Source organism: Balaenoptera acutorostrata, chromosome 1 (genome assembly GCF_949987535.1).
Source record: "Balaenoptera acutorostrata chromosome 1, mBalAcu1.1, whole genome shotgun sequence".
Lineage (NCBI taxonomy): Eukaryota > Metazoa > Chordata > Mammalia > Artiodactyla > Balaenopteridae > Balaenoptera > Balaenoptera acutorostrata.
This window is the reverse complement of record NC_080064.1, coordinates 132,626,695-132,649,667: the sequence shown is the minus strand read 5'-3', so window position 1 is coordinate 132,649,667 and position 22,973 is coordinate 132,626,695. Positions and strand designations below refer to the sequence as shown.

The 22,973-nt window shown below is 37.6% G+C and overlaps 1 protein-coding gene across 4 annotated transcripts in view; it reads right to left on the bottom strand.

Annotated features, from left to right (window-relative positions):
* Nucleotides 1–22,973, bottom strand: part of DNM3 (dynamin 3) — a 579,267-nt gene that overhangs the window by 260,262 nt on the left and 296,032 nt on the right. For all 4 annotated transcript variants that reach the window (XM_007165323.2, XM_007165324.2, XM_007165325.2 and 1 more), the window contains one exon: nt 9,153–9,266. In XM_007165323.2, coding sequence (XP_007165385.1) covers nt 9,153–9,266 — 114 coding nt within the window. The remainder of the gene's footprint in view (nt 1–9,152; nt 9,267–22,973) is intronic.

The window sequence follows — 22,973 nt, the reverse complement described above, 5'->3', positions numbered from 1 at the left end:
AGTATTTAAAATTAATTTTCATCTTTCTTAGAAAGATTCTGGTCAAACTTTAAAAAATGTTGCACAAGGCTACCCAAAATTTTTGCTTTTTTTAATCTAACTAAACATTTCAAGTGTATATTTTGGATTAAAGCAAATTATTTTTATTCAGATATTTCATTTTTAAAATGAAAGATTTAGTCATAAGGATAAAAGCTGCCCGAGGTTCAAAATTTTTATTATTATTTGATATTTTACCAAACCTGACACCATAGTTTCTTAAAAACAACAACAAAAACAAAAACAGTGATTGGGTAAAACTAATAAGTAAAAATATGATTAAGGCTAAATTCTTGCATTTACAATCTGGCCTAAGGAAATATGACATCTGCTAAAACATGCTACTGTAAAACACATTGTGCAATGAAGGTTTTACCTTAAAGAAGAGTCCCATGACTAGCAAATAAAGTCCTAAACAATAGTTCACAAAATGTAAAATATAAACAGGAAGACAATATAAAAATGTCTCATAATATTTGCATAGAATCACCCAGTTGTAAATGCTTTATATAACCTGTAGCAAACGCCTCCGACAGGAGTCCACATATGGATCATCCTACTGGACCCTGCAAGGCAGTGCCAGGACAGTGTTTGAGAGCTCTCTGGCTGACACAATAGCTGGGTCATAACATAAAGGAGACTGTTCCATTCCACCAAACTCCAAAGGGAAAGCTAAGGAGGCCAGGCCAGCGCAGTTATCCTGTAGTGAACCACTCCAGGATGACGTTTCAAATAATTTTCCCTTAAAACATGAGGTTAACATATTGGTATTACATTTTTTTTACTTAGCTTGCAAGAATGTCATATATATATGTGTGTATATATATATATATACACATATATATATATAAATTCATTAAATGAGGTACATTTAAAAATTTTACTCTTCCAGGAAACGGTAATATAAAGGGTAATATTTTTCTTCCAATATAAACTTTTGAGTACAACAAATAATACATTTGAGGGAATGGGTGTGGGTTTATAAGTATTTTTAATAAATTTGAAATAGCATTTACCATTATGGTTTGTTGAATATATTTTTTCAAAATTATAAACCTTTGGATAATTCCAGAACTTGGAAATGTTTACATGAAATAATCCCACATTAAAAAGCATAATATAAGATAGCTTATGTATATGAAAAAGCACATGCACAACTATGATCATGAAGAATTTAAAGTAACATAAATGTTTTAAAGTTTAATATTTATTGTGACTTTTTTAAAATAAAAAATATCTAAATTTTGGCTAACTAAAACAACTCAGCAAGGAGTGTGACTAGTGTTCACAGGGTCAATCCTGACCTCATCACAGGGAGCGTGCGGACCAAGCAGGAAACAGAATCTTGAAAGTCTAAGTGCAAATGGAAAGAGCTGAAGATTTCTATAACTTCTCCATCTCACAACTTTTGTCATCCAGGGACATAGCTGTCACTCCGCTTCCTATTACCAAAGTTACATGTGTCATCTGTTACAGTTACATAATAAAAACAATACTAAGTAAATATCCCTATAAGGGAATTATATAATCTCCTTATCAAGCTTTCCAAACACATCAACCCACAAAAATGAGGCCTGTAATTTTTTGAGTCCAAAGAATGTCCTTATTTCAATGCAGATTTTGGATTTTCTTCAATACTGTAAGGTTAGTACATTTCCACTGGAAATGCTTCTGTTGAATTACCCTACTTTCCTAGGAGTATTCCATTATGATTTTAATCTTCATGTTGGACTACCTAAATGGAATAAATATTGGCTATGTACTATCATTATTTATAAACTAGCAATCCCTTTTTTTTTCAGAGATTTCAACTACCATTTACACATTTCTCACTGATACTAAGAAAAATAAGACTCTTTTCTCCTTGAATCAGAATATTCTATTCTTTTAAATTTTTTATTTTAGAATAATTTAAATAAAAGTCATCACATTTTTTTTCAAATCTGATTTTAAAGATTAATGTAAAACTATCTAAATCCAAAATCTTTTTGAAATGATAGTTTCTATTTTATTCCAATGCCTTGCCCTTTTCTAAATCCCTCCAAAGAACTGTGCAACAGGGAGATCAGCTTGTGCTTTGTGACCACTTAGAGGGGTGGGAGGGAGGCTCAAGAGGGAGGAGATATGGGGATATATGTATACATATAGCTGATTCACTTTGTTATACAGCAGAAACTAACACGACATTGTAAAGCAATTATACTCCAATACAGATGTAAAAAAAAAAAAAGAACTGTGCAAAATATATTTATAATGTATGAAAATGACACTGGGAAATTTATTTTCTGCTTAAATTATCTTCAATCCAGGAAGTTATATAGTCAGAGGAAAAAAAAAATCTATTAACCTTCAATGATGAAACTTAAGAAAATTTTAAGACAATCTACATCTAAGGGAAATTTTACCCTGTAATTCAATAATTTGGTTTAGCCACTTGTGATACCAGGACATGATGAATTACTATGCTGCACTTAATTATTTATTTGCTCAATCACATCTTCACTCGGCCAATATTTACTTAGCACCACCTCTCAGCGCCATGTCTACTGGTGGTAGAACACGGAACAAGACAGTGGCTCCTGGTCTCAAGAAGCTTACAGTTCAGCAGGAACTTAAAAGCATTCAACCAATACTTAGCACGTGTGATGAGTTTTGTCAATTTTCACCTTTCTAAAGAATCTCTTAAATTCATCCATTTCTATCAATTTCCCTCAACCCATCCAGCCCAAGCTACCATTATCTCTTATGTATACCACAGCAATAGCTTTCTACAACTCCCCAATTCAGTTTTGTCCTCCTCCAATCCACTCTCTACAAAGCAATCACAAAGATCTATAAAAATTTCAAATCCTATTATGTGACTCTTCCGCTTAAAACCTTCAAAGGCTTCTCATCATTCTTTGGATCAAAATCCTTAATCTTTATAGAGTCCTTTTCTCTCTTTGTTCCAGTCACAGTGGCCTAAATTCAGTTTCTTATATTCATCAGGCTCTATCTTGCCTTAGGCATTAACACAAACCTTCTCTGACCACTCAGTTTAATGTCCCCCCCCATGCTGTGATTCCCATCCCAGATACTCCTTAAGTCAAACACATCACTGGATTTATCTTATTCACAGTTTGTAATCTGAATCTCATAGGTGTTCCTGACTGTTTATGTTTTCTTTATCAGGAAATATCCTTCATAAGGGTGGGTACCTTGCTAACCACTTTATCCTTAGTGATTAGGATAGTGTCTGGTGCATAACAGGTGCTCAGAATATATTTGTTGGGAAATGTTCAGGTGATTAAGAGCACAGCACTGATACTTAGTAGCTGGCTGAATTAGTCTCTTTGAGTCTCAATCTTCATTTCTAAAATGGAGAATGTAAATAAAGTATTGACTTAGTTCAGTGCCTGATAAACTTTATTATAAATAATAAATGTTAACCATCGTCATGATGATCTTCATCAAGATCATCATTCAGATTGAAAGCTGGCCTTCATGAGCTTAAGCAGGTAGAATGAATAGCAGAGATATTTTTTACAACCACAATTACTTTAGAACTAGGGAGCATCTTGTTAACTGAAAGTCCATTTGACTTGGTTGAGCATTTTGACTAATTTGGATATACAAAGGTGAGCCTGAAACGAAGGCTGGACTAGATGCTAAGAAGAGCTGAGTGGATGTACATAAAAGAATGAGGAAACACCTTGAGTTTGGGGCAATCCAGACTGACAGCACTGAGGGGAGAGATGTGAAGGGGAAGAGAAAGAGAGAAGCTAATGTACTCTCCTTGGGCTGCCAGCACAAGGCTAGAGCTGCCAGTGACACACCCAAGTAGGGTGTCCACTAGTTAAAAACTGCTGTGCAGAGGGTTATCTAATATGCTATTTGAGGTTGTTTGAATTGCTGTATTGCTTCCTCAAATCCTTAGTAAATATAAGTACTACAAATATCTTTATATTATTATTTTGATAGAAATCAAAGGAGCTGAGTATCATTTATCCAAGATCCCAAGGGATATATGTGGACACACAATTCCACATGTCCAAGCTCTGTCCTCACCCCCATACACAGCTCCCCCTTGACTTGGGGTATGCACAATGACAGAATGCTCTGGAGAGGATGGACCCAGGAAGAGGTCTATGCAATTCCTAGAAATGCATTCAGAGCCACTCTTGTACAGAATTTCAGAGTCTGGGGTACTGGAGTATGATTTGGAAGGACAGCCAGGTTTGGGTAAATCCCCTTGGTGATTGGTTATAAACTATCTAACCCTGTACAAGATGGTCTATTTCTTTTCGTGTTGCAGAAAGCCCCAATTTTTGAGTAATGCTAAAGGATAACATATAGTCAAGTACATAGATTAATTATGTTTTCCATAACCACTTTGTATTATATAGATTCTCTGAAGATAACACATGGAAATAACACTGCCTGGGACACAGGTGGAAACCTTTCTATTAAGATCATCTGTCAGTAACATTACAAATAACTTTATTGTAAAGTAGAATAATGGTTCAAAACATGAGGTCCACAGATGTCTGAGCGTGTTCACGAACCCATCTAAGATTTAAGGGTAGGAAGGATAGTTATATTAAGGATGGGGAGAAAGCAGGAAAAATGCTGGGGACCTACTATTACCATCATGCCAACTCTAGCTTAAAATTATTACACAGGGTTATCATGCTATTGCCTCTGCCAGTTTGGATAGGAAATCACATAGTTTGATATTATCATCTCTAACCCATAGGCTGGAGAGGAGGCAGCATGGAAAAGTCCCACTGAAGGAATAGGATCTGAGTTCCATTTTACTGTCTGAATCTTACCATTCTCTGCTGAAAAATCCCAGATCCCATACATCCTATCTCACAAAATGAAATGACCAAATTGGAAATAAGAAGACATGTGAGTGAAAGAATGACATTATTGTAGGAGGGCATAGTATTACTTGAGATGACAAGAATAAATATATAAATGTGATGCCTAAAAGTTTATAAATGCACTTGTTAATATATGATTTCTTAGAGTCCTACAAACCCCCTTTGAGGTGATTTGGTCAGCAACAGTCCCCATTTGATAAGCTAAAACTGAGGCTCAGAGAAGTCTGACTTGTTTCAACACTGGCAGTTAGTCATAGCAAATTCACATCCTCCAGCACCTTACCCTTTTCATTGCACCAAGCATATGGTCTACAGGGTCTTTTGTTCAATTAATCGCATCCTGAAAACAGTTTGAACCATTGTTCTTTAATCACAAATACATTTAATAAGTCATTTATATTTATTACAAACCTGTCAAAAGTTAAATAAAACCATATCTATTCATATGCCATAATATGCTACTTATTCAACAGCCAATTAGATTATAATGAAAACATACCAGTCTAATTACACAAGAAAGCAGGAAGATGAAAGAACATAGAAACAAATAACAATTCTCTGTGAAAATTTGAATATAAATTATTAAATAAATGATAAATCTATAATTAAATAATATTTATGGTGTCACACTTGCTTGACTAAGAGAGATAAATTGCCATGTAACAGGATTTCCAAAGTGTGTAGATGCTGATGTGACAGATACCATGGGAACAAAGTACAAGCACTCAACTTAGCAACAAACTGACTCCAAAAGTTGGGTAAGAACTCATGTTTATTTTCACAAAGGAAAATTCTAAATTTGGGGTTTTCAAGGCTGCCCACAGAAGCATCTTTAATCCATATCCAGAAGCATAGTTAAACTATGACAGCAAGGCATGTATGAAATCTAAGTATCATTTAAAACACTGCTAATAAAGGATGGGTATTCAGGGTACAAATTCAAGAGGCCAGAGACCGATCACTACCTCTAAGCCCTACCCTCCTGACATTTCTCCCAACCTCCTTTCCCCATACCCTCCCTTCCAGCCTTGGCTCCCAGCAGACACTAATAACTATTAGTTGAATACTGGTAGAGAGCAAGGAACAGTGCTGACCCCTCCTTTCTGCCCTGCCAGCAGGCTCAGAGGTGGTCTATGGTGGTAGGAAGTGCTGGCAATAGAAATGGAGCAGGATGGTGAACCAGAGTGGTGGTTACCAAAGGGTGGTAAGGTGGGGATGAATGAGGATGGCTTCAGGGAGTAAAGGCTCTGCCTCACTGACACATACTTTGAAGGCAGGGGTCATGAGTTGGGCATTACTATTTGGAAAATTTCCTATCTGGTTTCTTGAGCAGAGTTTTTCATGAGAAACAGTAGGTAATGACTACAGTGTAGCTGTATGTGGCCCATCAGTTTGCTTTACCCTGAACTTGAGCTCTCCTCTCCAGCCAGTACAAGCCACCATCTTCTCTTGCCTGAACCACTGATACAGTCTCCTAGCTGCTCTCCCTTCTATTCTTGCCACCCCAACTCCATCCACACACACACTCCATCCCACAAATCATGCCCAAGCCAGCAGCCAGACTGATCCTTCTAAAACATAAATCCAATCAGGTCACATCCTGTTGACACAGGCCAATGGTTTTCAATTATCCTTGGAATAAAATCCAAATCATTGGGTGGGGCCTGACAAGGTACCTCTGATTCTATATTTCCTACTTCTCTCTCCTACTCCTCCTCCATCTCAGCCGTAAGCTTCCTGCCCACTCCCACCCTGGAATGTCGTCATTCCAGTCTCCGCTCCAATGTTACTTCTTCGCAAACACTCAACCTAAAGGTCCCTCCCCCATCAGTTTTTAGCTCACTGACCTCTTTTCTTCAGGGCACTTACCATCCGATATTGTATTGTTAGTCTACTTGTTAGCTCCAGAGAGCAGCATCCTCATCTGTCGTTTTCTCTTTCTTAAAATGATCTAAATTAAGAAAACAACCCTTTTCTAAACTTTCTTCATCTAAGTCAGTCCAATCTATTTTAAGGGTCATTATGACCTACCCTTCCCACCCAAAACACACACACAGCCAACCTTCCACACACATACCTTTAATAAAATGTTCTCTGGCACTCGGTTAATATTATAACTGCACACATGTATTTTCTATCTATTGTAACCAAGTGCTCATGAGGGAGCTTCAGCAGCAGAGATTTTGTAAAAATTTATTCTGAATTTATAGCAGATAGAAGGGGCTCACTGGTGACCATGAGCTCACCAAGCTCTCAAAGCCTCTTCCTTCCCTACAGGGAGCATCATGTGCCTTCCAACAGGCTTGTTTCAGAAACCCTAAAGCCATACTCCAACAGCAGTGGTTAATCCCAGAGTCTTCAGGGCCCCTGATAGTAACACTCAGGGAGAGGTCAATGCTGGGATGCCTGGAACTCATCTTAATAAATCCTCTGTGGGATGAGGTTGACTTGGAAAACTCCAGCACCTCGGAGATTCTTGCCTCCATTTGTGGTTGAAGTCATAAGCTCTGGAGCCAGACAGCGTGTGTTCAAATTTCTGCTTTGCTACCAAGTAGCTATGAGACCTTGGCAAGTTAGTTATCCTCACCAACACCAAGTGTTCTACCATAAGGGAAACTGAGTCCTACAGAAATGACTTTTCAAAAGGTTGTGTTTTTTCTTCATTTACTCACCTGAAAAATGAGGATAATAATAGTACCTATCCTTATGGTTGTAATGTGGATTAAATGACTTAATTAATAAATATAAAACACTAGCTATTACTATCATGATTCCTCAGCAAAATCTTTTGCTTTGCCTAGAATAACTGAGAATGGCCCATAGACCAATATGTATTTTAAGTGTACATAAATGATCACCTACTTGTGAACATTTGTAAACAAGTACTTGTAAACAAAATGTATCTAAGAGAAGATCTAGCAGGGCAACTGAACACAAAAGAAGATTATGTAATTACTGATGTTTATATCTAGAAAGGCATCTCAGAGCTCCTGAGGCTGTTGCCTTTGAACACTGGAGCTTCCACAGAATGAGAGAGATATCTAAGCAGCCAGCACAGGAAAGAAACCAATGCTAATCCTCAGACTCAAAACAACAAATTCCACGTTTGACTGAAGTCATTAAAATATGTGACAAAAATTTGAAATAAAGCTTTTGAGTAGAAATTTTCTTTGGACCTTTCTATAAGATCTGATTTCCTTTACTGCAGAAAATTTAGTGGCCATCAACTGATCATCTGATATTTATTAAACATATTATTTGCACAAAGCACTTAGGAAAAAGAAAGAACTACATAGGACATGAAGTTTTTCCTCCAACAATTTACAAAAGCACCTTGCAGTGCTTTCAGAAGATATCAAGCCAAGAGCGGAAGGACTTTTAACTCTGAAACGCGTGCCTTTTATAACCAAATACAACTGACACAATCTCACCTGTATATAGTTTTGCTATCACAGAGTATTCTTATCCAATGTTTGCATGCTGCATTATAAGCACCAAAATTTTCTCAAGTCAGACCAGAGCTATTAAAATTTCCAAAACACTGCTTAATTTCCATCCATGCCCTCCCAAATTTACCAGTATCACTTTATAGCACTTTAATGGCACTGTAAGACTGATTTTTTTGTGTGTGCTTTTCTATCAGATTTAAATGAGTAATAAGTCACAGGCCCAATATTATTAACATCTAACATGAACCAGAACACCATAATTATCATAATTCATGCTTTTACATAGATATCAAATTCTCAAAGAAAAAATTTGTATAAACAATTATCTAGTACTCACTTGAAGACTAGTGATTTGGACATTTTCAAAAGCCTGTCATTTGAGACAGATGTCACAGCAACAATTCCAAAATGCTTTATTAACTCTGCATCAATGCTATTAACTTTGCTCTTACGATGCTCTATTACGTTGAGTATTTTCAACACATTATTTAATGAAAATCGCTTTCACTATATCACTACCTTGCCATTATTACAAAGAAGGAAGTTTTCAACTACTGATCCCTAACTCCATTTCTTCAGGGAAACAAACGTGACTACATTAAAGAAATAAAAGATATTTGAGGGGACTATCGTAAAATTTAAAATCTATAAGGAAAAAACAGTGCTTCTTCAAACATCCCAAGCTAAGTCTTACTGAAAGAAAACCACTGGTGTCTTAAAATTGTATATCACAATACTATCAATTAATTTGAAATAGAAACATTTTAATTTTTAAAATTCTGTCACTTCTGTGGCTCACCTCATCATCTTTGTACCAGGATAAGCTTTCAGCAGTAAGGACGAACCAGTATCCCTTAGAGCCTCCTTTCATGATGCCAATGTTGCTGATGGTTAGCCATCCCTTGCGAATCACCTTCAAGAGAGCACAGATCGGCAGAGATGTTTAGTTTAACATGAGCCCATGGGGAACGCAGGTTTGCACGAAGTTAAAAACAAGATACAAGTTACAATAAGAATAGCATTGTTCCCTAAAAGCTCACCTTCTATTAAACTATTCAGAATAATATATCTTCATGCTTCCCTGGTGGTGCAGTGGTTAAGAATCCACCTGCCAATGCAGGGGACACAGGTTCAAGCCCTGGTCCGGGAAGATCCCACATGTCACAGAGCAGCTAAGCCCATGTACCACAACTACTGAGCCTGCGCTCTAGAGCCGGAGAGCAACAACTACTGAAGCCCGCGCACCTAGAGCCTGTGCTCCGCAACAAGAGAAGCCACCTTAATGAGAGGCCTGCACACCGCCACGGAGAGTAGCCCCCGCTCGCTGCAACTAAAAAGAAAGCCCACGCGCAGCAACGAAGACCAAATGCAGCCAAAAATAAATAAATAAATTTATTAAAAAAAAAAAAACCCAAAATAATATATCTTCCAAAAGCACAGATAACCAGAGGGAAGTCTCTCCCATCAAATGAACAAAAATCAAAATCGCAGACTTGTATGGATGGTGGAAGCAGAGAGACTGAAACAGGAATAAAATAAGGCAGACTAATAGGCTTGTGCCAGGCCTATTTATGGCATTGCTGCTACAATTAAAAGATACTTAGTTGATTGGACAAACAACAACAGACTCTCCATGCCCACTGTCTCTTATGCCCTTCCAGCCCACTGGCCCGTTTGCCTGGTTTGCATCTCATTAGGATTTCTACCAGAGACTGGCCACCGAATGGTGAAAAGAAAAAACAAGCCAACCAATTAGTTCCTTATTAACAGCTCTCAATAAGCTGAATGGGGGAGAAAGCTGAAACAATAAGCTAAAATTAAAAGTTTGGAGGTTTTTAATGGTCTAGGTTTATCCATCTACTTCTGGTTGTTATTTGCCAAGCTAAGAAATACATAGAGTCTTCATAAAAATATTTAAATGGCATTTAAATTTTTAAACATTAACAACTTGGATAGAAATTACCTATAAATGGCATTTAAGTGAAAATCTATTTTTTCTCACAGCTTTTATAAAGTTAAATTCTGTTTTCCATAGGCATAGTTTACCATCTCCTCTATGCTAGATAATTTTTGTTGTCATAGAAATGAAATATATATGGAATTGTATGATATTGTTCTAAATGTCAAAAATCACCCTATACCTACAATGTCCATTACTCTAAACATCCTGAAATACTTTTTAAAAATTACTTATTGAATGACTGACTGTCACTTCCTAAAGGAAAATGAAAATAACCTAATAATAATCAGATTTTATGTTTATATTTTTATATTTATATTTTATTTTTCAGCTTTCTAGTTGAAGAAAGTCAATCCTAGGGAAAAGTGTGAAATAAGCCAAGGTCATTATTCATCTTCCAAGCCTCTTTCCACAATCCCAGTCTCTGTCACCCTTGATTCCCTGTTTCAGTATCTCCCAGCGTCGCCCATTTTCCTTTTTAACTCTAACTTTTACAGACCCCCAGGTAGAAACCCATTCAGGCCCAGATTAAGGCAGTTCTCTCCATTGCTCAAACTTAACTCCTTCTTAACCCTCTGCTTCAGAAAGAAGGAAACAATACTCCTCAAAGTATGGTTTCTACCAGCTAATAAAATAAAATGGTTATAATAAATAACCATTGGGATGCTTTCTAACAGTATAGATTCTTGGGATACCTATAAGTCCAAATGAATTAGAATATGTACATATGAAACCCAGGAATCTACACTTTAACATGTCCCAAAGTGATTCTTATTCACACTGAAGTTTGAAAGCCGTTGCCTGTATACATACAATCAAAACTTCATTCGTCTTAGAGCAAATAATCTCATTTAATTTTTTAGTAAGAAGAAACTGGTTATTTCCCAATAAGATTGTTACCCACACTACCAGGGCTTACAAATAACATATTAATTATAGTACTTAATGAAAGTGTATTTACTATTTCATTTTATCAGGCATCTTTGGACAAAGAGGAAGTCTTCCAGATACTCCACAAATTGCAATAAGAAAATCACTATTTCACCCATTGATAGAACAGGCTGGCTTCATCAAGGAGAGCCATGAATTTAGTTCAACAAACATTGGTTAAGAACCTATCATACGTCAAGATGAAAAAGCATGATGATGCCACACCCCTGTCCTCAAGAATTTTAGTTTTGTAGGGAATGAAGATCCATAAGGAGATAATTTCAACATAACAGTGTAGTAAGAGATGTATCCTTAGCAAGAGAAGGAGGACTGGACACAACTTAGGTAATGTTAATAGGCTTTCCTTGGAGACATGATAGCTTGAAAGAGCCTGGCAGAGAATTAGAGTTAGGTCAGGAAGTAGTTCGTTTGCCTATTTATTTGTTTTCCATGAAGAAGGACAAACAAGAACAAAATATGAAAGAGCCACTTGATGCAGAAAATGTGAGGTGGGATGAAGAAATTGAGGCTGGAGACGCAAGCGGGGTAACGCCAGAGTCAATCCAGTTCAATAGACTGCCAATTTTAGCGATAAAATTTGGCAGTACCAAAATTAATTTCAAGTACACATGTAAATTTATTAAGTAGATATGACCAATGTATTACTAAACTGTGTACATCTATAGAAATACCCAAAGAAATTCTAAAGTATTATATGAAGATGAAATAAATATTTTAATTTTTTTTATTTTGTGGGGGAAATGTATTTTATTTGTTACATTTATAACTTTATTATTGACAAAGCGAGGGTACTGGCATCAACATATATATATACTCAATACTAATAAATCTTAACTGTTTCCTTATTTTCTAGATAAAAATATGTATGTAAAGTGAGGGGATGGAAAAAGATATTCCATGCAAATGGAAATCAAAAGAAAGCTGGAGTAGCAATTCTCATATCAGACAAAATAGACTTTAAAATAAAGACTATTACAAGAGACAAAGAAGGACACTATATAATGATCAAGGGATCGATCCAAGAGGAAGGTATAACAATTGTAAATATTTATGCACCCAACATAGGAGCACCTCAATACATAAGGCAAATACTAACAGCCATAAAAGGGGAAATTGACAGCAACACAATCATAGTAGGGGACTTTAACACCCCACTTTCACCAATGGACAGATCATCCAAAATGAAAATAAATAAGGAAACACAAGCTTTAAATGATACATTAAACAAGATGGACTTAATTGATATTTATAGGACATTCCACCCAAAAACAACAGAATACACATTTTTCTCAAGTGCTCATGGAACATTCTCCAGGATAGATCATATCTTGGGTCACAAATCAAGCCTTGGTCAATTTAAGAAAATTGAAATCGTATCAAGTATCTTTTCCGACCACAACGCTATGAGACTAGATATCAATTACAGGAAAAGATCTGTAAAAAATACAAACACATGGAGGCTACACAATACATTACTTAATAACGAAGTGATTACTGAAGAAATCAAAGGGGAAATCAAAAAATACCTAGAAACAAATGACAATGGAGACACGACGACCCAAAACCTATGGGACGCAGCAAAAGCAGTGCTAAGAGGGAAGTTTATAGCAATACAAGCCTACCTCAAGAAACAGGCAACATCTCGAATAAACAACCTAACCTTGCACCTAAAGCAATTAGAGAAAGAAGAACAAAAAAACCCCAAAGCCAGCAGAAGGAAAGAAATTATAAAGATCAGGTCAGAAATAAATGAAAAAGAAATGAAGGAAACAATAGCAAAAATCAATGAAACTAAAAGCTGGTTCTTTGAGAAGATAAACAAAATTGATAAACCATTAGCCAGACTCATCAAGAAAAAAAGGGAGAAGACTCAGATCAATAGAATTAGAAATGAAAAAGGAGAAGTAACCACTGACACTGCAGAAATACAAAAGATCATGAGAGATTACTACAAGCAACTATATGCCAATAAAATGGACAACCTGGAAGAAATGGACAGATTCTTAGAAATGCACAAACTGCCGAGACTGAACCAGGAAGAAATAGAAAATATGAACAGACCAATCACAAGCACTGAAATTGAAACTGTGATTAAAAACCTTCCAACAAACAAAAGCCCAGGACCAGATGGCTTCACAGGCGAATTCTATCAAACATTTAGAGAAGAGCTAACACCTATCCTTCTCAAACTCTTCCAAAATATTGCAGAGGGAGGAACACTCCCAAACTCATTCTACGAGGCCACCATCACCCTGATACCAAAACCAGACAAAGATGTCACAAAGAAAGAAAACTACAGGCCAATATCACTGATGAACATAGATGCAAAAATCCTCAACAAAATACTAGCAAACAGAATCCAACAGCACAGTAAAAGGATCATACACCATGATCAAGTGGGGTTTATCCCAGGAATGCAAGGATTCTTCAATATACGCAAATCAATCAATGTGATACACCATATTAACAAATTGAAGGAGAAAAACCATATGATCATCTCAATAGATGCAGAGAAAGCTTTTGACAAAATTCAACACCCATTTATGATAAAAGCCCTGCAGAAAGTAGGCATAGAGGGAACTTTCCTCAACATAATAAAGGCCATATATGACAAACCCACAGCCAACATTGTCCTCAATGGTGAAAAACTGAAACCATTTCCACTAAGATCAGGAACAAGACAAGGTTGCCCACTCTCACCACTATTATTCAACATAGTTTTGGAAGTGTTAGCCACAGCAATCAGAGAAGACAAAGAAATAAAAGGAATCCAAATCGGAAAAGAAGAAGTAAAGCTGTCACTATTTGCAGATGACATGATACTATACATAGAGAATCCTAAAGATGCTACCAGAAAACTCCTAGAGCTAATCAATGAATTTGGTAAAGTAGCAGGATACAAAATTAATGCACAGAAATCTCTTGCATTTCTATACACTAATGATGAAAAATCTGAAAGTGAAATTAAGAAAACACTCCCATTTACCATTGCAACAAAAAGAATAAAATATCTAGGAATAAACCTACCTAAGGAGACAAAAGACCTGTATGCAGAAAATTATAAGACACTGATGAAAGAAATTAAAGAGGATACAAATAGATGGAGAGATATACCATGTTCCTGGATTGGAAGAATCAACATTGTGAAAATGACTCTACTACCCAAAGCAATCTACAGATTCAATGCAATCCCTATCAAACTACCACTGGCATTTTTCACAGAACTAGAACAAAAAATTCATTGCAGCTCTATTTACAATAGCCAGGACATGGAAGCAACCTAAATGTCCATCGACAGATGAATGGATAAAGAAGATGTGGCACATATATACAATGGAATATTACTCAGCCATAAAAAGAAATGAAATGGAGGTATTTGTAATGAGGTGGATGGAGTTAGAGTCTGTCATACAGAGTGAAGTAAGTCAGAAAGAGAAAAACAAATACAGTATGCTAACACATATATACGGAATCTAAGGGGAAAAAAAAAAAAAAAAGGCCATGAAGAACCTAGTGGCAAGACAGGAATAAAGACACAGACCTACTAGAGAATGGACTTGAGGATATGGGGAGGGGGTGGGGTGAGATGTGACAGGGTAAGAGAGTGTCATGGACATATATACACTACCAAATGTAAAATAGATAACTAGTGGGAAGCAGCCGCATAGCACAGGGAGATCAACTCGGTGCTTTGTGACCACCCAGAGGGGTGGGATGGGGAGGGTGGGAGGGAGGGAGATGCAAGAGGGAAGAGAAATGGGAACATATTGTATATGTATAACTGATTCACTTTGTTAAAAAGCAGAAGCTAACACACTATTGTAAGGCAATTATACTTCAATAAAGATGTTTAAAAAAAAAAAAAAAAAGATATAATTGTCATATAACATGTGTAAGTTTAAGGTGTATAATGTGATGATTTGATACATGAATATGTTGTAAAATTATTACTACAAGAAGGTTAATAAATCTATCAGTGCACATAAAAAGAAAAAAAATACGTATGTAGATGTTCTACTATATCCTCCTGCATTCCAGCGAATTTTGCATGCTCCTGGAGACAAACTAGGTTATGTAAGCTATTGCAATAAACCAAGTGAGACATGACCAAGGTGTGAAGTAAAGCCACGATGCAGAAAGCATGAAAATAAATAAACCTACTGGAGAAACACCTAGGAGACAAAATCAACAGGACTTATGACTGGATGAAAGGGAGATTAGTGAAGGTAAAGACTAGAACTGCATTGTACAGTAGCCACTAGCCACATATGGTTATTGAGCCCTAGTAACTAGTTTAAACTCTGATGTGTGGTAAGTGTAAAATGCACACTGGATTTTGAAAACTTGGTACAAATGTAAAATATCTCATTAAATGTTTTAAAATGTATCACATGTTAAAATAATAATATTTTAGATATACTGGGTTAAGTAAAATCTATTCTTAATGTTCATTTCACTTGACTCATTGTATTTTTTAAAGTGGTTACCAGAAAATTTTTATATTACACATGTGACTTACATTATATTTTTATTGGACATTGTGCTGTTCTAGAATGATTCTGAAACTCATGGGGTTACCAAATCAGAAGGAATAGAGAAAGAGAACCAAGTTTTGGAAGTAGGGGAGTTGATGATGAATTCAGCCAAGGCCATGTTGAATCTGAGGTACCTGTGGGAGCACACATAGACGTGACCTGACCTCTGAAGCAAAATGGAAATATTAGGACTCGACATGCAGACTTGCAAGTCATCAGCATATATACATAGGTGGCAGTTAAAACTGTGTGAAATAGCAGTGGCTCACAGTGGAAATCCTGGGGAGAATACCGACTTTTAAGAGGTGGTCAGGAATGTCAGAAAAATAAGAGCAGTGAGGTTATGGAGCCAAAGGCAAGGGGAATTTCAAGGAATGTGCCATTGGGAGTGTCAGATTCAGCACAGAAAGGGACATATAAAGTGCAATGCAGACATCATAGTGTCTTTATCTATGCAAGTTGAAGTGAGGTGGTGTGATAAGTCAGAGTTCACTGGGTTGAAAAGTGAATGGGAAATGAAAAATGGAGACAATGACTAAAGAGAGCTCTTTCCAGAGGAGGATGAAAGCCAGTTAAAACCAGAAGAGACACAGGGTCAAAAGAGGTGTTTTTGTCATTGCTTTTGTTGCTGCTGCTGCTGCTGTTGTTTTTTGGTTTGGGGAATTTTTTTTTTTTTTTTTTTAGTATAGGCAAGAATCGAGCATATTTATTGCTTGAGGAGAACTAATAGTACAGAGTAAGAGGTTGGTGATATAGAAAAATGATACAAGGACAACGAAGATGGGAATGAATGAGATGAAGAGCACAGGGAGGGGGCTGTCTTTGAACAGGAATGTGAGCCTGGGAGGTTGGAAGAATGAGGGTAGATGTAGGTTCTCTGAATGGAAAAGGGTCGAAAGTTTAGAAAGGTTATAGTTGATCTTTCCATTTCACTGGATAAGAGAATAGATAATTATCTGCAGGAAAGTGAGGCTGAGAAGTTGGAAAGAAGGTTTGAGGATAGTGTTAAGCATTGGGACAATCAGTAATTGAATGAGACAACATAACTGGAATTAGTTAAAAAAAAAAAAAAAAGGTTGACAAAACACAACACTAAAAACTCCTAGAAGATAATATAGGAGAAAATCTAGATGACCTTGGGTATGATGACGCCTCTCTAGATACAATACCAAAGACACAATTTATGAAAGAAATAATTAGTAATCTGAACTTCATTAAAATTAAAAACTTCTGCTCTGTAAGAGACAGTATCAAGAGAATTAGAAGACAAGCCACAGTTTAAGGGAAAATACTTGCAAAAGACATAATTGATAAAGGACTGTTATCCAAAACATACAAAGAACACTTAAAACTCAATAGTGAGAAAACAAACAACCCAATTAAAAAATGGGCCAAAGACTTTAACACACCTCACCAAAGATACACAGATAGCAAATAAGCATATGAAAAGATGCTCAATATCACATGTCATCAGGGAAATGAAAACTAAAACTATGAGATATCACCACACACCTATTAGAATGGCCAAAATCTGAAAAACTGACAACACCAAATGCTGGTGAGGATGTAGAACAACAGGAACTTTCATACATTGCTGGTAGGAATGCAAAATGGCACAAACACTTTGGAAGACAGTTTGGTGCTTCCTTACAAAACTAAATGTACACTTCCCATGTGATCCTTGGTATTCACAATCACGATCCTTGGTATTCACCTAAAGGAGCTGAAAACTTAGGTACATATATGCATGTTTATAACAGCTTCATTCATAATTTCCAAAACTTGGTAGCAACTGAGATGTCCTTCAGTAGAAGAATGGATAAGTAAACCATGGTTCATCCAGATAATGGAATATTATTCAGCACTAAAAAGAAATTAGCTATCAAGCCACAAAAAGACATGGTGGAATCTTAAATGCATATTACTAAGTGAAAGAAGCCAATCTGAAAAGCCTACATTCTGTGTGATTCCAACTATATGACATTCTGGAAAAGGCAAAACTATGGAGACTTTAGATCAGTAGTTGTCAAGGGTTGGGTAGGGAAAGGGAGAGATAAGTAGGCAGAGCATATAGGATTTTTAGGGCACTGAAAATACTCTGATATTATATGGATACATTATACTTTTTTCCAACCTAAAGAATGTACAATACCAAGAGTGAACCCTAAGGTAAACTATGGACTTTGGGGATTATGATGTGTCAATGTAGGTTCATCTTTGGTTTTAAAAAAAAATGTACCACTCTGGTGAGTGATGTTCATAACGGGGGAGGTTATGCATGCGTGGGGGCAGGGGGAAGATGAAAAATCTCTGTACCTGCCTCTCAATTTTGTCGTAAACCTAAAACTGCTCTAAAAACATAAGGTCTTAAAAATAATGGCTGGAAGCTGAGAATGAAGACCATAACTTGCAGGGACACAATCAACAGAGTTGCATTACTGTCTCTAGCAACATTCCGCACACTCGACGTAGAAAAAGAGAAGGTAAGTGGGAACTGATCCAGGGCTCTTGACCCAAGTGACCTAAGTACCTGGGTGTAAAGATGTTGAAGGTTTGGGGCAAGAGAGTAATTTGGGTGATCATCCATTTAATCTAGGCCAGGCAGAGAAATGAGGCCAGGAGGGGGCTAATAGAGAGGCAGAAAATGCAAGAAAAAAAAAAGTCAGCTACTATGTAGATAAAGGCAAGAATAGAGTTTGGGGAATTTAAGAGGATGTGTAGCAATAAATTGCCTGATCTTATTGGCACCATTGGATTCACCTCTCAAAGATGCACCACTATTTCTAGAAGTATTGAACGTTAGAGCCAAAACAGATATTTATTAAATATCATTTAGTCCAGCGAATATAGTCAATTAAGCTATATGGAAATTATGAGCTACTAATAACAGTTAAAATGAAATTTGCAAAGAATTGACATAAAAAGTAATTAGAAGAGATTATTGCATTCTATGACATTAGTCATTTTAATTGCAATAGGCTTTCTCACTTGGAGAGAAAAAGAGGATTACAGCTGCCGTGCTGTGAGTACACATGGCCTAGATCCCTTCATAGGAATCCATGGAAGTGTGTTCAGCACTGAAAGCTGTCAGCAAGTAGCTGTCATAAAAAAGTTTAAGAAGCTCTGGTCCAATCCCAACCCCTCCTGGGGGAAAAAAAGAAGCATATTTGCCAAAAATGGACTTTTTTCCCCAATGACAAACAGCTCAAAATAAGAATTAAGAAAAAGTAATTCCTAATGTACTTTTTCACAGAAGAATTGAGGGAGAGAGAAATCACAAAATCAAGGAGAAACAGTGGAACAAAATAAGAAAAGGCAAGCATTAAGGAAAAATGATCAGAACACAAGAGGTAACAAAACTAAAGGGGGGGACTTCCCTGGTGGTTCAGTGGCTAAGACTCTGCGCTCCCAATGCAGGGGGCCAGGGTTTGATCCCTGGTCAGGGAACTAGATCCCACATGCCGCAACAAACATCCCACATGCCGCAACAAACATCCCACACACGGCAACGAAGATCCTGCGTGACGCAACTAAGAACCAGCACGGCCAAATAAATAAATAAATAAATGAATATTTTAAAAACAAAAAAGAAAGAATACTAAGGGGAAATTAATATAACGAAACAAAGGAAAGTAGGGAGACAGAGAAGGCAAAGACTAAATAATAAAATTTGAAAAGAATGTTAAGCCAAATATGATTGATTATAGTCTCTTCATAGAGAAAGATAGGTTAATTTTATATTCAAATCCAAAATTCCCAAAATAAATCCATCAACATTTAGTACAATAACCATTTACAGCCTCTTAGTGTTTGAATGTCAAATTCTGTCTTGAGTGTCCAAGTAAACAAGAGCATAATTATATGACTGAAAGGGACCTTGAGAGCTGAAAGGCCATGTCTTATTTGTAAGGCTTGAGGCAAACCATTTTTTAACATGTATTGCTGTAAATATCACCCAAGCTTCTTTTGCCAGATAAAGATACTTTGAAAGTGGAATAGGGAGAGTGGAGTAGCTCAGCCTCTCCTCTTAAAGGCAAGCCTATTCTAGGGAGTATATGTTCTAGTTAGGTCCTCCACACAATGAAAAGTCAGGCCTTCTCAGGCTTGGCAGAACCTGTATGTTAGGGACAAGTTCAGACTTCAACATCTGGCCAGCACACTGGATCATAAAATTAATACACAGACAAGGAATAAAATTATGGGAAGAAAACAGTACATGTGGAAAAGTTCTAATGTGGCCAAAGCTTTGGGCCTTGAACTTTGTGAGCAGGGCATTTTGACCTTGGCCTTATTTATGGTAGACCATACAAGTTTTTCTCAAGTTTGCAGTTGGCTTTTAACTGTTGCAGCCTGTGTGTGGAGTTTGTAACCACAGACTATTTGATATTTTGATCTTGGTAGATTACAAAAGGCTTCAACCATAGCGGAGTAGCTGCTTCTATAAAGGTAGTTCACACACCGCAGGGCTGACATTGGTGGATCTGCAGAGCTGCATAGGCTCAGCAAGGGCACAGGCCAGGCAGGTCACTCAGCTGGTTGGGAGGGACCTACCTTTGAGAGCACAGAAATCCACAGGAAATAGGCTGCTTATCCTTGAATTTGGCCGGCAGAGATTTTCCTAAACAGGTGTGCCTGGGGCAAGAATTCAACCATAGGGAGAAAAGTCTTTCTAAATACAGGCCTGATAGGCCTCAGGAGGGAGAATTAGATTTACCATGTTTAAACTGCAAGGCAACTGAGGTCCATATGTATACCACAGAGCACTCTTGAGGTTCCAGGTTTATTTTATTAGGTGGGAAGTAGGAAGGGTTAGATTAGCTGCCCTTAGTGCCATACTTTACCCTGGATCAGGGCAAGAAGGGAACTGTGGAGAGCTATACTTAACTTGTGTTGCTTACTGACAGACTCAAGAGTCAATCCCACCTCCCACCCCAGCACATGTTTTCAAACTCTCTCTGGATTATATAAGCAGGAGAAAGTCTCCTTAGGAGGCCCAGGCTTCTAGATAAAGAAATGATGTAACAAGAGACAGACAGAGAAACACAAAAGCAAAAGGGAAGTAAAAATTACAAGGTTTTGAATATGCTGCACAGGAGAGGAAGGTAACTCAGACAAGACCTGGTGACTGGCGCTGCCATGGCTGCAAAGTCCTAAACTTTGCAATAGCAATGTTTCAAGTGTTTTTCTCCAAGACTGTATGGATGGATGGCTTTCCCCCTTTATGGTAAGTGCAAAGTGGCAAAATTAACCTCTTAGGGAGAGATTTCCCCCAATAAATTTATAGGTTCACAAACTAGAAAAAACTACTTGACAGCCAGGTAGGGTTAAAACCAGGCTCTGTCTACCCTCTCTCTTTCATACCTCTGAATGTTTGCTATAGTCGGTGGCTATATCTAGGAAAAGGGTCTGGGAACATAGTGTAGCCTAAAGACCAGGGAGTCTATTTGTCTTATTAAATTTGGTTGCTGTGGAGCTGGTGCTGGGATTATCTTTTGTGTCCCACTCTTTGCTTTATTCATGAAGTAAGGAACACAAGAGATTATTTCAACTTCCAAAGCCCAGAAGGAACAACCCATTCTTATGGAGGCCAGCTCAGGGTATATAGCTGCAAAAAGAACCCCAACTCCGGGCTTCCCTGGTGGCGCAGTGGTTGAGAATCCGCCTGCTAATGCAGGGGACACGGGTTCGAGCCCTGGTCTGGGAGGATCCCGCATGCCGCGGAGCAGCTGGGCCCGTGAGCCACAACTACTGAGCCTGCGCGTCTGGAGCCTGTGCCCCGCAACGGGAGGGGCCGCGATAGTGAAAGGCCCGCGCACCGCGATGAAGAGCGGTCCCCGCACCGCGATGAAGAGTGGCCCCCACTTGCCGTAACCAGAGAAAGCCCTCGCACGAACCGAAGACCCAACACAGCCAAAAATAAAAAATAAATAAATAAATAAAGTAGCTATAAAAAAAAAAAAAAAAAAAAAAAAAAAAAAAAAAAAAAAAGAACCCCAACTCCACCTGGGCAAGAGAACCTCTTTGACTGAAACCCAGAAAGTAAGAATTGGGGGAGGACTTCAATCTGATGTTCCACAAGTATCTTAGACTTTTCAAATTCCTTTGGAAATGTAATCTTTGGACTTTAATTTCTGAGAATTCCATAGTATGAGGGGGTTCATAGTCACATTGAGGACACATCTATTTTCTTGACATTTTATTACCGGGTGTAATGTATTAGACTGTCTTAATGATGTCATGTGATCATTGCAGAATCTCTGATAGGCTAGAGGGACAAAATGGCTGCATGTAATTTGAAACAGGAAATAAAATAGGGAGGAAACATGACTAGGGAACAAACCAGCCTTGGAGTGAATTTTATCGATGCACTATTCGGACCCATTTGAGAGCCCTCTATCCACTAGTGGTCCTAGCAGGATGCCCAAAGGAGCCATGATTAGCTTTGGAGGAGAGGCTTCTAGACGGTACGAGCAGGACTGATAGACTGTTAATCTCTTCCCCCAAAGCAGGCTAGCTGCACCCCTAGTTAACCACTAACTTAATGATTAAACTCAATGGAATAAAAAGTGGAGGAAGGCTGAGGAGTACTGTCAAGGGGTGGGGGATGAAGAGGCCCTCCTGTTGCTTCCTCACTTGTTCCACTCGTGGAACAGGAAAGTGACTTCTCAGACCAATAAATCTAGAAGGATAAATAGAGAAGTGTAGTCCAGGGCCATTCCCTCCCCCATCCTCTCCCCTATTCAACTTGGGAGCTAGCCTGCCCACAGACAGCACACACTCTGAGGAAGAAAGGGGTTCATGCCTGCAGTTTTAAGAGATAAGTTTAATACAGGAAAGTGTTCAAAGGTTTTTCTCCCCTAAGACACTTGATAAGTCAGCCAACCGATATATACTGAATGCCTATGATGGACCAGGCACTGTGCTAGGTGCTCTGCCCATTTTATGACAAATGAGAGCAACCATAACTATGCACAGTGGGCTGACATAATGTGAAAAATAGATTTTCATATCCAATGAACTTACGATTGGGATAAAGAAGCTGTGAAAACAAACAAATCAGGTAAAACAGAATAATCAAATTAAGATACAAAATAATCAAATATTTGATGAAATATTGTTTGTTTTGTTCTCAAGACTCTATAAAATACTACTACAAATGAATTGGCTAAACGAC